Source organism: Meriones unguiculatus, chromosome 7 (genome assembly GCF_030254825.1).
Source record: "Meriones unguiculatus strain TT.TT164.6M chromosome 7, Bangor_MerUng_6.1, whole genome shotgun sequence".
In the NCBI taxonomy this organism is placed as follows: Eukaryota; Metazoa; Chordata; class Mammalia; order Rodentia; family Muridae; genus Meriones; species Meriones unguiculatus.
This window is the reverse complement of record NC_083355.1, coordinates 15,545,293-15,561,656: the sequence shown is the minus strand read 5'-3', so window position 1 is coordinate 15,561,656 and position 16,364 is coordinate 15,545,293. Positions and strand designations below refer to the sequence as shown.

The following is a 16,364-nucleotide window of genomic DNA, read 5'->3' as shown; positions in this document are numbered from 1 at the left end:
ACTGCACTGTTCAATGACCAGGTCTGGACACCACCAATAAACAAAAGGATTTATTTGGAATTTTCCAAGTTTGCCAGAAGTGGCATTTGCCAAGCCTTAGGCCCACCCTCTTAAGACCAACTGCAAAAGGTAACAGTCCTCCAGCTTTCCCCTTCCCCTCCAGCACACACACCCCTACTTTAGCTGGGTTAGAGAACTGGCACATTCCCTCCCTCTGGGAGATTCTACTCCCCCTTGCCCAGGCAGCTGGGGGAGGGCAGCCCCATGGCATCCCAGGAGATGATGGCGGCTGCAGCCGCTTGCATAGATTAAGGAAAAAAAATAAGAAAGGAGGCACCAAGTAGGGCTCCCTGAAAAAAACCCAGTTACCTCTGTACAAAAAAAAAAAAAAAGTGGCTCCCACATAGAAAAACCTGCTCCCCAAATAGTGCAAATACCCAAAGAAAAGGACAAACCAGCAGCAAGGCTGGGCGTTTAGGAATGGCAAAGAACTTTGGTTGAGAAAGGCCAGGAAGAGTCTGGGCTAGGCCTCCCCTTCCTTGCCCAGCTCCCCAAAGCCAGCTCTGACACTGGCCCTAGGGTGGAGCCTGTAAACATGCAAACCCAGCAGCCTTTGGTTCGGAAATGTCTGTTACAAAGTTAAAGCACAACCTCCAGCAGTCCTACTTGGGCCTGCCTGCAGGGGGCTGAGGCGGCATCTTGCGAACCCAATTAAAGCCAACGCTAAAAAGTAAGTAATAAGGCTTTGGGGACCAAGCAATGAGGAATCTAAAACTACATTTATGAAACTAAAGCTGGGGAGTTGAGGGTGACAGGAGACACACCTCACTCCATCCTACATGTCTGCAGCCCCAGCCTGAACCAAGAGGACGGTCTCCTGCCAGGTTCCGGGGCTGGAAGGAAGGAAGCAATCCCTGAGCGGTTAGGTCAGGCGAATTCCCAGCACCTGTTCCAGTTCCTGCCTTCGCTGCTGCACCTGGAGAAGAGAAAGCAAGACTCAGGCTTCAGCCTCTCAAGAAAAGGAGTTCAAAAGGGCAGAACCTCACCTTGGCAAAGATGTGCCTCCCAACTGCTTCCTGAGCCCAGGGCTGGTGGTAGAAAGCAGCTCGCCTCTCCTCCTCAGGATTTCCGATCACATCCGTGATGATCTGTAAAGAGAAGGGGTAAGGTGTGGCGTAAATCCTGAGACAGTCTGCCCTGCGACTGGAATAGTGCTTGGGTAAAAAGAGAGATGTGGGATTCCCTCCAAACCTTCAAAAAAGAGAACTGTACCTTGAGGTCTCGGCGTTGGGAACGGAGCCATTCCTGGATGAAGTCCTGGGGGTCAGTGCTAAAGCTGAGCATGAAATCCCTCTGCGTCTTGAGCTGGTTGATGGACTCAATGGTCTCGTGGATCTGGAGAAGTGGTGCATGTCAGATGTAGGCCCAGAGGCATAAGCCTAAGGTCCTATCCTCAGTGTGCTATCTCCAAGTGACAGATCAGCTCACCCCCAATCTGACCCTAGAGGCTGTGGAGAGAAAGGACTCACCTTGACATCAAGAGAGGCAATCTCCTGCTGGTTAGTGGTAGAGGCCAGAAAGTTGCTCATCTGCGCCTTCAGTGGGTCATCCACCTCCACGTCAATGTCGTAGCAGGCTGTCTTCTTCTGGTCGTTAGGGTCCACACTGCAGGTGGCACAGGAAAGAAAGGGGAAGCATGCTGTGTATACCCCAACCAGCAAGCCTATCATATGAGTAAGGCTTCAGGGTGAATTCTGTTTTCAAAGAGCCATTTCTCCTCCTTCTAGTTACCTAATGACATGATTAATAACAATGGGGTCTGGATGCTGCAGCAATCCAGCCAGCTTCATGGGAATCTCGGAGAAACGGAGTCGGCCACAACTGAAGATCTGGAAAGAGCATCAAAGGCATGGTGATGCCTGAGGGCATAGGAAAGTAGACTATTCCAGGGCCACTAGACAATAGTCCAAAGACTGGCTGAGCACTGGCCGGCCAGGGTTCCAGAGCAGATGAGCCAGGGGCTGAGAGAACAAGAAGGTAGCACCAGCTGACCTGGCGGAAGTAACGATTGCAGTTGATGTATTCCCGCTCATGCCCGTCCTGCAGCTGGTTGTGTTTGATGTAAAGCCACAGTGCCTGCATGATGGCAGCCCTCGTCTGTGTGTGTACTCCCAGCAACCTCGCCAGTCGGGGGTCCAGTTTATACTGAGGAGGCTGGAATGGACAGAAGGAGTCTAAAAAGGTTCTTCCACAGAAACAGCATCTGAAGGACTTAGAGCAGTGGTTCTCCACCCTCCTAATGCTGAGAGCCTTTAAACACAGTTCGTCATGTGCTGGCCCGACCCCAACCATAAAATTACCCACTGCCACTTCATACTAGTTTTGTAATGTAAATATCTGTTTCCCAATGGTCTTAGGTGACCCTTGTGAAAAGCTCATTCTACACACACACCCCACCAAAGGGGTCACAACCAACAGGTTGAGAACTGCTGAGTTAGAGGAACCTGCTCCCCTTTCATGAATCCCTGAAGCCCCATGTGTGACCCTGGGCATCTGTCACCTGATGATCCAGCATGAGCAGAAGGGTGCACTTGACATTGAGGTCTCCTGGCCGTTTCACCTGAAAGCCATCTGTTTCCTGGGTGGTGGGCATCCGATGCCACTGTCAGGGAGAGGGTTGCAGAGTTCATCACTGACAGACAGGCTACAGCACTCTTCCAGCACAGTGAGTTTATTGTTCTGCATCCCCCAGCAGCTTGTCCCTCCCAGGCTCTAGGACCATTCTTACCTCCACCAGATGGTTGTCAGGCCCATACAGTTCCTTGTCCAGCTCAATGACAAGGCTTTTAAAGAATGATGAAAACTTCCTCTTCTGTTTGCTAGGCTGGGAATGGAAAGGGCTGTAAGATGTCTGCTGATAAACTCACTAATCATATAAGAAATGATTCAATCCTGGAGCGCAGTCTTGGGTCCTGAAGTAGCATTCAAAGTCAGTCGGGGCAAAGCTGCAGGAAAGGGCTCTCCATGAACCCCTCTGCCTACCAAGTAGGGAGTGAATCCAAGACACCTGACTGCCATTTAAGTTGTAATAACTACAGATGTTCATCCTCAAGCCACGGGTGTAAGCTCTGTGGTGGAGCACTAGCCTAGGACTTCTTAAAGAGTGCTCATGTCTGTCCATAGTCTAAGTTCACATGCGCCTTCTCCCCTCCCAACACCTCCTTCCCAAACTCACATCATCCAGAAGTTTTCCCTCCACTCGAAGCTCCCAGGAGGCCACCTTGTCTGCTGCTGGAGTTCCCCCAGGGGTCCCTGCAGTTCCTGCATTATCACCATCTGCCTTGCTGGGGCTGAATGTATTGGAAATATAGATCCGAAGTTTTCGCTTTTGCTGAAGAGGAAGAACAATGAGCTAGAGGTGGACAGATATGCTGGAACCCCTACTTACTTTCCTCTTAGAAGTAAGAACCCTTGGAGTCGTAGTTACTTTTCTATTTGCTAGCGTCCTGTCTTTATTAGAAATAGGCTGGGCACAATGGTAAATGCTTGTGATCTTGGCACTCAGGCAGCAGCAGGGGGACTGGGTTAGTGGCCATACAAAGCAAGATGTGTTTCAAAGCATGCTGAGCGTGTGCTCTACTAGCGGAATGCTCTCTGCTGTGAGAGGTACAAGCAGACCCCTGCTCACTCCTGGAAAACAAGGCCAGGGAGGAAAAACAGTTTGGGAAGACTCAGAGTAGCATGTACCGTCAGAGGCTTTTTGATGGCCTCTTGGATCTCCATCCGCTTGCGAGCAATGGTCTGGTCCAGCTTCCTCTCAAAAGCTAAGAGATCCATGTATGCCTGAGACTCTGGGACAAGCTCCCGGATCTGCAGATGGAGAAATGCAATGGTTTGCTTCACCAGCTCTAGTTCTACCATCCTCCCTTCCCCAATCCTGGCCTGGGGAAGATGGCCTCCCACCCTGGCCAGCCAGGACCGGGCAGGCCTCCTAACACTTACTCGCTGAGGTAGAACCTTATCTGCCATCTTCCTCCTCTTTAACCTGGCAGGAAAACAGAAACCCATTTAAGAGGTTAACAGTCCAAACTCCCCATCTTCAAATCCCTCTCCCAAATTGCCAAGGGTCTCCTTGGTGTCAACATTGAGGTAAACTTTACCACCAGAGATGAGATAGGTGAGAAAAGAGAAATAGTCTTACCCTCGGCGCTGGGCAGGCATGGGGGGCTGGGCCTGAGGCACAAGCAGGCGTTTTCGGAATGGATCCATCATGGTAGGTGGCATGCCAGGTCGAAGTGGAGCAGCTGTGCCAAATGGGGAACCAGCTGGAGGTCCCACCTGCAAGCCAGCCATGGGCATCCTGCTTCCTGGTGACATGCCAGGTCGCTGGGGAAAGTGGAACAATGGAGGTGCACAGGTCAGTGGCAGAGCCCTACGAGGTCCATAACCCATACCCTCCATCTCTTTCGCACATGGAGAGACCTGCTGGAGACCAGGAACAAAGGGGAGCAGGCGCCTGTGCTCGGCGTGTAAACCACACCTGCCCCGCCCCTGCAACCGCCCTGGCAGCCGTGCCAACAAATGAGGCAGCCAGAGTCCATGGGTGGGAGGAGAGTGCCACTTGCAGAAGGAAGGGCCTGGGGAGTTTTTTAGGGCTCATCAACACCTTTCCAGCTTCAATATGCTATGTCCTGCACCCTGGGATCAGGCAGCTTTGAGTATTTATAGAGTCCTTAGATACCCCACTATACACTCCCTCCTCCTTTCCCCATCTTGAAGGACAAACATTGCTTGGGAGACCAGGGAGAATGCATGGCAACCCAGGGGAGTACAGGAGGATATACACAGTCTGATGAACATGCCTGGTGGCTTGACTGGGAAAGAAAGGCAGCAGGGATAGCAGGCCCATCCAGCAGCAGCACCCCAGGTGAGCTGGTACAGCAGGACGGCCTGCCCATGTCAGGGCTTGTGGGGATAGCCTCGGGAATACAGACACCATCTGGCCACCACATGGCCCTTACTACAACCTAGACCTCTTGTCCCATCCCCCATTGCCCACTCTCACCCATGACCCTCATCCCCTGCTTCTCTCTCACACTCTCTTTTCCCTATTGCCATGCCCCTACCTCTATGTTAAAAGACCCCCAAAAGTAAAGTTTTAGTTCTTGGGTGGCCTGTGGGAATGAGAGCAGCAGACATCTGGACTGTGCCCATGATCTAGGCACCACCTGGCAGCCAGGCTGCTGCTGTTTCAACTTAACCCTAGCCATCCCAAGCTGCAGAATAAGACTGTCGTGGGACACAAAGAGTAGAGTACAGGGTCAGCAGCAACAATCTGGGTGACACAAGCAGCTTGATTTCCCATCCAAGGCCCAGCTCTCCAACATTCTGGGAGCCTTCCACCTCCCAACTCCACTCACATGGCTGCTGCCTGAAAGGCCTGTTTGGCAGCTCTGCCTTGCACACACTGTCCCTGGCAGCTTCACAGGGCTGGCCCCAGGGCCCAGGTTATGCAATCAATCAGTATAACCAGACAACCAGGCCAGCCTGGGTGGAGATTCACACTAAGTTAAAGGACCGCCCCCCAAACCCCAACCCCCAAGCATCCTGGAGATGAGTCTCTGCAACTTCTTTATCCAGTACTAAACCCACATTCCCAACAACAGAGGGTCAGATTCATGACCAGCAGCAGAGAGGGAGGGAAAGAAACATGACCCAGACATGGGGAAGAGGACAGGAGCAGAGCAGGACGACAGGCAAGCACGTGGCAATTGAGGAGTTAAAAGTGGGAGACCCTGGGACCTTGGGAGCCCTGCCACAAAGTCTCTCCTCATCAGGAAGAAATTCATCAAAGCTGTTGAAAGGCAGAAGACAGCCTGTTTCTCTGCTGTAATAATCCAGAGCCAGAGATTATAGAAGGGAGAAAAACAAAGGAAAAAAAAAAAAAAAAAAAAAAACCTCAGGTGGCCACAGCCTTAAGAACCCATCATTCCGGATGGGAGGTTTTCTTAGGATAACTGTAGATAGAAGCTGGGGTGCTCTGGTCCCCCAGAAGCTCTCCACTGAGGTTCAGAACGCCTGTAGTTGTACTGCTGAGCCCTCTGGGAAATCCCAAGACAGCCCAAGCAGGCCTGGTAGAGGCCCCACCCAGACATCTGCTCCAGAGTTCTGGGGCTTAGGCTGCAGGTCCCCAGCTCGCCCAGGGCCTCAGGGGAAGGCTGCTCACAATTCTAACCCCAGCTCCCTCTTGCCAAGCTCCACACCTGGGCTTTGAAGAGCCAATAACTCCTCCTACTTAAAAACAAAACAAAGCCACAGCCACAGAACCTCATGCTCTCTGCCTGCCCACTAGCCCTAGCATGGGAGTGGGTAGAGCTGCTCAGTCCCCTGGACCCCAGAGTGCAGGGACTTCTCCTTGGTCAAGTACCAACCCCACATGCTAGGTTTGATTTTATAAAGACAAGGGCAGAAGGCTCTCTCTAGGTTAGGAATCTAGGGCTCAAGTAAGCTTGCTCTCTACAAAGCCTGTAGCCCTGATCCTCCTGAAAGCTGCCTGGCATAAGAGCCTCATTTGGAGAACATACTGTGACCTATGAATAGAAGGTATTTTAAACTCTGAGATGAGTGAACCCTGCAATAATGCACACTGAGTTTTTTGTTTTGTTTTTGATTGTGGTATGTTAACCTCTTCGTCTGACTGTACTCCAAAACAAGAATAACCCTCTGGATGTAGGGAGGTTATCACTTTTACTTCAACAGGCGCCTTGATATGCCCAAGTTGAGCACAAAAATCCTTGCTCTTCCTGCTCACCCCAAGAGGAACCCCTTTGTCCTTAGACCCCAAGCCTACCTAGAAACTGGAATGAACATGGAACGAAGCAAGTGGGATCTCCTTCAAACTCAACCAATGGGTTTTCCTTCCCCAGAGAAGGAGAAGAAAAAGAAATGGAGAAAACGGAGATGAAGATGCCAACATGATCAGTATGGGATGCCCAGCCTCAAGGCCACCTCCTTTCTCACACCTAGTAGCCACAGCTATTCAGCTGGCCAGCCCAGCCTCAGAATAGCCCAAGGCCACTCAACACAGACTATGAAGGAATCCATCTTCCCATCCTCACAGAGGCTTTCCCGGGGGTACATTCTCTATCAGCTACAGGCCAAGGAAAACAAAACAAAGCCACAGGGTGAGTTATAGGACAGCCAGGACTACAGAAAGACTAGAAAAACCGAACAAACAGATCTCCCAATGCCTACAGGAAGCTTCCAGATCAGTTCTAGGCAACAGGACCAAGGGCTAGAATAACCGATAGGGACTCCTCAGTGACACACCAGGCCCATGAATCTCCAAAGAAAGCAACATGGGAAAGATAAAACTCCAGCTAGTATCCTTGGGACCAAGTCTATCTGTGTTCATACCCAAGCTCTTCATTTTCTTTTGAGATAGGAGGAGAAATGAAGGGGCGAGGGGGAATTGTTGTCCCTGCCACCCCCAGCTAGCTGTCTCCTTAGAAATGTGACTCCTGGGTGTGATGCACACTCCATGAGGATCTATTTCTGAGATCTCTACCTAGACAAACCAGCAGAGGACAGAGTGAGGGACAGTGCACCTTTGGGCCTTAATAAGCCACAGCCTTTGGCTGGGGCACATAGGTTAAGATACATACGGCCTTGTCAAGAACCTAAAGGATAAGTAAAAGAGGTTGGGTGTAGCAGTACGTGGCTGTAATCCCAGCACTACAGAGGCAGAAAGAGGTCAAGGCCAACTCTGGCTAGAGAGCCAGCCTAGACTGCATGAGACCCTCTATCAAAAAACAAAAATGACAAGGATGTGAGAAAAGGATGGACACAATCCCCAGGCCCTCTGGGAAACAACAGTTGTCTGCCAGGGTTCCATGCTTGGCAACAAAATGCAAAAGCAAAAACAAAATTCTCAAACATTCTGGAGCAACCTGCAACCAGAGCACCGAGGAAGGAGGAGTCCCACAAACAGGGTCAAGCTGAGTTAGTTCCCAATGCACTGACCACAGGCTCTTGTCCCTGCTTCTCAGTGGCCTTTGAAGCTGCAACCTGAGACTGTTCTCTTCAAGCTGGAATGGTCAGGGCAGCACCCTCTGAAGCAGCCTCTGCAGCTGCAGACCCCTGCGGCCCCAGCCCAGTAGGGCCCCACAAAGCCTCTCTGCTCCTCCAAACTTAACTAATGGATACCGAGACCAAGAAGAAAGTCCAGGACAGAAGATTATATCTAGAGTGGTCTGTTAACGGGACTGGGACTTCTTCAGACCTGGCCACCGCTGTCTCTAATCTAACCTGAAGTCGGCTGGGCACCCTCTCTCATTAAGTCTCCCAGGCTGTAGGAAGCCAGGCTTCCTTCCTCCTCAACTTGAGCAGCTGGGAGCCATCTCAGAGACACTAGCGCTCTGCCAGTTCCCAACTAGGGAGAAAAAAATAAAAAAAAACTGCCGGGGCAGAGATGCAGTGGAACCGAGGCCAAAGAAAGGGTAACTCTGTTTTCTCACTAACGAGCCTCTTCCAAAATTTCCTGACCATTCCGGATCACCCCTGACCTCCACTCCGGGACCTGCCATACTTTTCACCCCAATTGCCCACAATTCTCTAGATCCCAGGAAGCCTCCATCTCTCAGTTAACTCAGAAGCCCTGTGCCGAGAAGCCTCGGGACTCTTCCAAGCCCTCCACGGTAGAGCCTCTCTCCCCTAGTCCCCGACACTGCCCCCGACCCCTAGCCACTAACCGAGGGACTCTGGCCTGGCCCACCACCAGCTCCCGACAGTTCCCCCTGCAGTGTCTGTCCCCTGGGCTGCCGGTCTAGGGATTCCTCCTGCCCTCACCTGAGGGCCCCGGGGAGACCGACCCGGCGCCCTCGCGGCGCCGCCGGCCTGCCATCCTCACCTGGTACTGCGCCGCGGGGGCCGCGGGGCCCATGGGGCGGAAGGCGGCGGCCCCCGGGACCCCCATACCTCCAGAAGGCCCGGGGCCCCTGAGCGCCGGGTTGGGCAGCATTCCGGGTCCCGCAGGCGGAGGCGGCGCACCGAGGGCCGCGGCAACGGCGCCGCCGCCGGGACTCAGCGGGGGCAGCGGGAACCCGCCCGCGCCACGGCCCGACATCACTCCGCCCCGTGCCGCGGCGCAGCGATCCGGCCTCCCGGCTCCGTGTTGAGTCCGCTCCGCGAGCTACGTTCCGCGATCCGGGACTTTCCTGTTTTATTGCCGGGTTCCGGGATTTTCTATTCCAAGTTCGCAAGTTCTCCACAGCCCAGCTTTGGGATCCGCGGCCCCTGAGTCCGCTCCTGCCAGGGAGATTCCAGGTCCGGGATGCGCAGCGAGCCCGCAGGCCTCCCGGGCTTAGCCAGCCGGAGTCCAGTTACCCAGAGGCGGTTACGAGCCCCCAGCCCCGCCCAACCCAGGCTGCGGCATGCCCCGCCCCTGCCCCCCCGCCCAATCCAGAATGCCTCTCCAAATCCCGCCCTCGCGAGACCCGCCTCAAACAGGCACCGCCCATAACTGACGGCCCGAGAGCCCCGCCCTTTCCCCCCCCCCCCGCCCGGAGGAGCGGGAGCGGAAGCTGCCCACGGAAGCGCTGAGAAAGGCGCGGGGTCAGAGTTCGAAGGTCACGTAGGGCAGCCACTACGCCTAGGCGCTTACACCTGTCCAAGGCGGCTCTGTTGTGTCTGCATTTTCAAGCCTTAAAAGCGGGCGACCTTCGGCGGAAGAGCCGCCAATAACTTTTCTTTTCTTAGAATTGAACTTTATTTTGTACTTTTGTTTAAAGAGCCTGAGGATGTAGGCCCGTGGTATAGGGCGTTTACCTTCCATCACCAACACCCCATACCCATCCACACCCTTTACCCCAAGAAGCCTATACTGGTTGTTGAGCGCCGCCAGGAACAGACCTGACCCAGCTGGGTGAAAGCTTGGCATGGCCCAGCGCCCGAGTTCTTATCGCGCTAAATTGTCCGTGCCTTACTTTAAGGAAGCCTGATCCTTAAAGTAATATACTCCACAGAAAATGGTTTCGGGTGAAGGAATTTTGTATACTGAGAGAACTCCAGGCAGTGAAATAAGTTTTACCCGGTTTGTGTGAGGGCTTAGTTTTGAAGAGTTGAGAACCTTTTCAGAAACCACTTGCTTCAGCTGTGCTGTGGACTTAACGTCTGCTAATGTGGTATATAGGTCCTCTCCGCGGTCTGGAATCAGCGCTGCTTAACTTTAACAAGCCCTGAAAATCCTCAGATTCGGGTTAGGGAATGTAGCTCAGGTTGTAGACTGCTTGCCTAGCACGCACAAAGCCCTGGGTTGGTTGGTTTTGTTTTTGTTTTTCGACACAGGTTTTTCTGTAGTCCTGGCTGGCCTGGACTCAATTTGTAGCCCAGGATGGCCTCGAACTCACAGAGATGGACCTGCCTCTGCCTCCCAGAGTGCTGGAACTACAAGCATGCACCACCTCGCCGGCTTCAGCCCAGACTACATAAACTGTGCTTAGTGGTACATGCTAGTAATCCCAGCACACAAGGGGAAGCAGAAGGGCCAGAAGTTCAGTGTTGTCCCCAGCCACATCACCAGCTGAGACTAGGGTTACAGGCGACCCTATATCAAGATAAAAGCCAAAATCCGAGCTTTTTGTTAAAATCTGGTGTATGATTCAGTGAAGTAAGGGCAGGGCCCAAAGGTTGGGTTGGGTTGGGTTGGGTTGGGTTGGGTTGGGTTGGGTTGGGTTGGGTTGGGTTTTTCGAGGCAGGGTTTCTTTGTGTAGCTCTGGCTGTCCTGAAAGGCACTCTGTAGACCAGGCTGACCTCAAACTCAGAGATAAGCTCCTGCCTCTGCCTCTGAGTGCTGGGATTAAGGGGATGTGACACTACCCTTGGCCCACGAGCTCATTTTTTAAAAAGAATTACTGTATGTGTAAGATTGTTTTCAGGGTGTGTGTATGTACCACATGCTAGCCTGGTGCCTGGAACTGGACTTCCAGATGGTTGTGAGCCACCATGTGGATGCTGGGAACCAAACCCCAGTCCTCTGCTCCTCTGGCAAGACCTTAAAGAGTGCTATGACCACACTCTTGTTTTGTTTTTCAAGACAGGGTTTGTGTAGTCCTGGCTGTCCTGGAGCTCACTCTGTAGACCAGGCTGGCCTTGACCTCACAGAGATCTGCCTGCCTAGTGCTAGAATTAACCATGACCTGGTTGAGTAGCCCACACTTTAAGTAGACTGGACAGAGATTTTTCATGATAAAAATCTTTCACTTTATGTTTTTATTCCCAACAAAATGATTTTCTTCTGTTTATACTAGTAGCTCCTGTCCATAGCAGTACTCTGTCATTTTTCAGAAGTTAGTATTGATCTGTATCTCTTCGTATCTTTTTTGTTGTTGTGTTGTTTGTTATTTTAAGATAGGATGTCATTATTATCCCTAGATAGACAAGGCTGCTATTTTCTTTCTTTCTTTCTTTCTTTCTTTCTTTCTTTCTTCCTTCCTTCCTTCCTTCCTTCCTTCCTTCCTTCCTTCCTTTCCTTTTTGGTTTTTTGAGACAGAATTTATGTGTATAGCCCCAGAATTTATGTGTATAGCCCTGGCTGTCCTGGAACTCACTCTGTAGACCAGACTGGCCTCAAACAGGGCTCTAGCTGCCTCTGCCTCCCAAGCACTAGGATTAAAGGCATGCAACACCACTGGCATGCCTTTTGAAGTTAACTTTTTTATATGGTTTATTCCTTTATTTTTATGTATGTGAGCACTCTGTTTTCATGCCCATGAGAAGAGGGAATCAGATTCCATTTCAGAGGTTGGGAGCCACCATGTGTTTGCTGGGAATCGAACTCAGAACCTCTGGAAGAGCAGTCAGTGCTCTTAACCACTGAGTCATCTCTCCAGCCCCCTTGACTGGTCTCTTAACTCCCAGAGCTCCAGCTTCTGAGCTCTGGGATTAAAGGCCCATATTCCACCACTCCCATCTTTCTTCCTATTTGTTTCTCTAGTGATAAACTCTGCAATAGCTCCTGCCTGTTAGCCATCTCAGACACTCTCTCTTTCTCCCTAAAAGCTGATGACCTGTCAATCTGGGAACAGGCCACTAAAATTGTTAGTCACCGCTTCATGGTCCCTCCCGTGCCTGCAAGGTAGAAAACTACAGTCCATTTCAGCCCTTTGTGACTGCAATACCTCTCTAAGAAGAGCCAAGGTCAGCTGAGAATCAGGCTCCTCTGGGAAGTCATTCCAAAGGAACGCTGCCAGCTTGCCCTTCACTCCGGAACTGCATTCAAAAGTAAACCACCAGGTGTCCAGATACTGTAGAAAACTACCACTGGGAGAAAGAGGAGTCAGGTCAGGATCACAAATTACAGCAAGATAGTACTTTAAAATAAATAAACAAATCCGAAGGGACAAGTTCCAGCATGGGCCTCTGGGGTTCCTTGCTTAGCTGTTCCCCTAATGGGGCCCTTTTGGAGCCCATGAAAGAAAACAAGGTACCTCAGTGCTTGCCTAGAGCAGACCAGCAGAGGCTCACTCCTCAGTATAGAGGAGCTTTAGAGGGTAGTGAGAGACCAAAAAGATTAAAAATTAGCAGCTATTATTAAGGGCTGAACTATGTGGGTGGAGAAGTCTGTTGATGCCCTGAGGGGAAGGACCACCTTACTGCATTCTTTCCCCACCTACTAGAGATAACAGTTGCTAGGAAACTGGCCCATCCCCCTAGGGAGGGAAACCAGGTCATTATGGTCTGGGGACCTTCCTATAGCCAATCAATTCAAAATGTAACATTTTGACCAATAGATGCTTGCCAGGCAGGAATTGCCCCTGCCTTGGGCATGCTGGGAGGGACCAGAATCTATAAATTACCCAACTAACCTGGGGTGGCACGCCCAGCTCCCACCGCTTCGGCTGTGGGGCTGTGTAGGCCCGAGCTGCAGCTTGTAATTTTCAATAAAAAGACCCTCATGTGTTTTGCAACGGAGTCAATTCCTGGAGATCTTTTGGGGGCTCGAGAACTGGATATAACAGTAGGAATTTCAGGAACAGCAATCTGTATAGTCAGTCAGGTCACGGTGGAAAGTACTTACTGAGATGGCGGCACTGTGAATCCATAGCAGCCTGTTTCAGTCCATCCATAGGCAGCCGAAGTATGCATCTCCCAAGTGGACGCAGTGGTGAGGCAGGCCCAGGCACTGGCTGGGCAGAACAAGAAAGATGCCATGCTGAAGACAGAAATGCATCCAGCATCTTGTAGCCATCCCTGATGTGCTAGTAAAAAAAGGTGACTATAGAAACTATTTTATAGAGACTATTTCCCAAAGGCTTTTGCTCGGGTGGTACTGGCGGGAGATACTGAAGCTTTCGATAGGATGTCTAGTAGAGGTCTTTAGGGTCATGGGACCGGGAGTAGTCTTCAAAGGCAACTGTGGAACTCTCTCCCCTGGCCCCTGATAGGAAGTAGTCTTGTCCTACTTCACACCCTCACCATGGTGTGTGTGTTGCCTTCTCACAGGCCCAGGGCGACAGGGCCGGTAGAGTCTGGACTGGAGCTACCAAACCAAGCAAACACACTTTCTTTCATAACTTGATTGTCTTATTTGGTTGTAGTGATGGAAAGCTGGCTAACATTCCACCTGACACTGACATTCCATCTGACCGACACTCTAAGGTGAAAGTATCTAAAGTGGTGTGGAGAGATGGCTCAGTGGTTAAGAGTGCGTACTGCTCTTGCAGGGGACCCAAGTTCAAGTCCCAGCACCTACATCGGAAGCCTCAGAACTAACTGCGTGTAACTCCAGTTCCAAGGGAACCCTCTTCTGGCCTTGTCAGGCACTGTATTATGTGCAGAAATACATGCACATATACCCAGAATTTAAAATAAAAATTTTTAAATGTAAAAGTATCCAAAACATACTATAGAGAAACATAAACCTTTTCATGAACAAAGAAATTAATAAAGACTTCTGAGCCAGGTGGTGGTGGTGGCGGCGGCGGTACATGCCTTTAATTCCAGCGCTCAGGAGGCAGAGGCAGGCGGATCTCTGAGTTCAAGGCCAGCCTGGTCTACAAAGCAAGTCTAAGATAGCCAAGGCTTCACAGAGAAACCCTTGTTGGGGGATGGTGTTTTGCACTGTGTATTCAGATGCTAATACCACATTTCAACAAACCCAGTCTCGGAAAACCAAATAAATAAACAAAGACTTCTGAGTGGAGGGTATGAAGCAGTACAGGATGAGCATCAAATCAGTATCCTTGAATCATCAAGTGTTAAAAACTATTCTGTGACCTTGGTCCACACACACACACACACACACACACACACACACAGTCCAACAGGGGAACGAAAGTATAGAATATCCAAAGTATAGAGTCTGCACTTAGAGGGAGCAAATGCCAGTGTAAAGACGTGGACTTAGAGGTTTTAGGAGCTCGGCCTCCTAGCCTGGAACAGCACAAGAAACTTCAATAATTTCATTTGTTTGCAGTGACAAAGAGTTGGCAAAGAGAAGCTTGCAGAGTTTGGAAAGGCTCTTCTGGAAGGAAAAAATGACTTGTGTTTACAGTTTTGCCTGGGTTCTTCCATTAGAGTGACTGCCAGATGTTTTCTTGGACTTTCTAAGCTAGCATGTCATGTCCATAAGGCTCCTTTGCTCTGCGCTGGGCGTGTAATTCAGTTGGCAGAGTGCTTGCCTGTGTGCACAGAGCCTTGGGTTCCATCCCCAGCACAACACAAAACTGGGTGTGGTCATGCATTCCTGTAATCTCAGCCCTTGGGAGGTGAAGGCAGAGGTTCAGTTTGCTTATTGGCTACAGCATGGGTGCGATCCTGTCTCCAGTAGGAAGGGAGAGGCGCCTTTGCTCAAAGAGCATGAAGGCTAAGCATGAGTGCGTGGACAACTGAATCTCCCGCCAGGTTGGCAAAGTTTCACTTGCTGTTGTGTGTCACCAAAGCCCTAGTGTTTTCCTTTCCCTCATGTAACAGCAACAGTGTTTGACAATAGAGAAGCAAAGAATACACATAAAACAGTGTTATGTACCCACTGAAAAGGATGCTGTGGGTTTGGAGAAATAGCTCAGAAGTTAAGGCTGCTTTCTGTTTGTGTCAGTTTCTTTTCTATTGCTCTGACACGACGTGGTGACCAATGCAGTTTACAAAGGAAAACATTTAAGCCTGGTGTGCTGGCCCAGGCCTTTAATCCCAGCACTCGGAGACAGAGGCAGGAGGATCTCTATGAGCTCAAGGCCAGCCTTGAGCTACAAAGCAGTTCCAGGACAGCCAGGACTGTAACACATAAACCTGTTTAAACAGCAAGGAAAAAAAACCCATTTAATTTGCCTTGTTGTTTCGGAGGGTTAGAGTCCGTGATGGGGGTGAAAGGCATGATGCCAAGAACAGCTCACACTTTAATAATAATGCATGAGTACTTTAATAATACACTTTAAGAATACTACGTTATTGTAACAAGCAGACAACACTAATGGACGATGATGTTAATAACGGGAGAACTGGGGGGCTAGGGAACTCTGCTCTTCTGCACATCTACAGTTGTTCAGAAATAAACTCTAAAAGTAAAGCAGATGGCAGTAATGAGCTTCAGGGCTACTGCCAGGTCGTAACATTTTTACAGACTCGGGACATAGGTCTACCATTTGTTCTCCCACACAAGATAAAGACAGGGCATCATTGTGGTTTGTCCCCGAACACTTCTCAGACCCTCCAGAGATGGGAGAATCTGCACCCAGAGCTAGTGGGACAATTAACAGATTTGTTTGTTTGTTTGTTTGTTTGAAACAGTGAAAACACACACACACACACACACACACACACACACACAGGCCAGGAGGCTAAAAAATGACTTCGAATCTCGACAAAGCCACACTGAATTGCTCTCTGGCACACACCCCAGAAGGGGCAGCAGCCGGGTAGCTCAGGATTTTGAGGGAAACACCGAGGGCCAGAAGTCCAGAAAAGGCATCACGCAAAGCAAGACTGGGTCTGTCCCGCTTCTCCAGCAGTCGGACAGAACCAAGAACAGAGGTGAGGGAAAGACAGTCTTTGGTTTTGTTTAAAGATCCTTTCTTGGGGCTGGAGGGATAACTCAGTGGTTAGGAGCACTTAGTGGCCAGCGAGCATTGGTGCACACCTTTAAACCCAGCGCTTGGGAGGCAGGCAGATCTCTACGGAGTTTTTTAGTCCAGCGTGGTCTATAAAGCAAGTTCCAGGACAGCTAGGACTGTCACACAGAGAAACTGTCTCTTGCTGGGGTTGGGGAACATAACAGACACAAAAAAAGAGCACGTATTGTTCTTCCAGAGGACCCGAGTTCAATTCCCCTATGAGCTGGTTCACAAATGTCCGTAATTCCAGCTCCAGGG

The 16,364-nt window shown here is 50.6% G+C and overlaps 1 protein-coding gene across 1 annotated transcript; it reads right to left on the bottom strand.

Moving 5' to 3' along the window:
* Positions 1-37: 37 nt before the first annotated feature.
* On the bottom strand, positions 38-9,387 carry Smarcd2 (SWI/SNF related, matrix associated, actin dependent regulator of chromatin, subfamily d, member 2). Its single transcript, XM_021634274.2, has 13 exons — positions 8,909-9,387; positions 4,202-4,386; positions 4,003-4,045; positions 3,748-3,870; positions 3,236-3,391; positions 2,789-2,884; positions 2,561-2,662; positions 2,053-2,214; positions 1,792-1,889; positions 1,530-1,665; positions 1,273-1,395; positions 1,047-1,148; positions 38-976 (listed from the first exon to the last, which is right to left on the bottom strand). Exons 1-13 carry the CDS (start codon positions 9,122-9,124, stop codon positions 923-925), a joined length of 1,596 nt encoding a protein of 531 aa, XP_021489949.1. The 5' UTR covers positions 9,125-9,387; the 3' UTR covers positions 38-922.
* Positions 9,388-16,364: the final 6,977 nt, after the last annotated feature.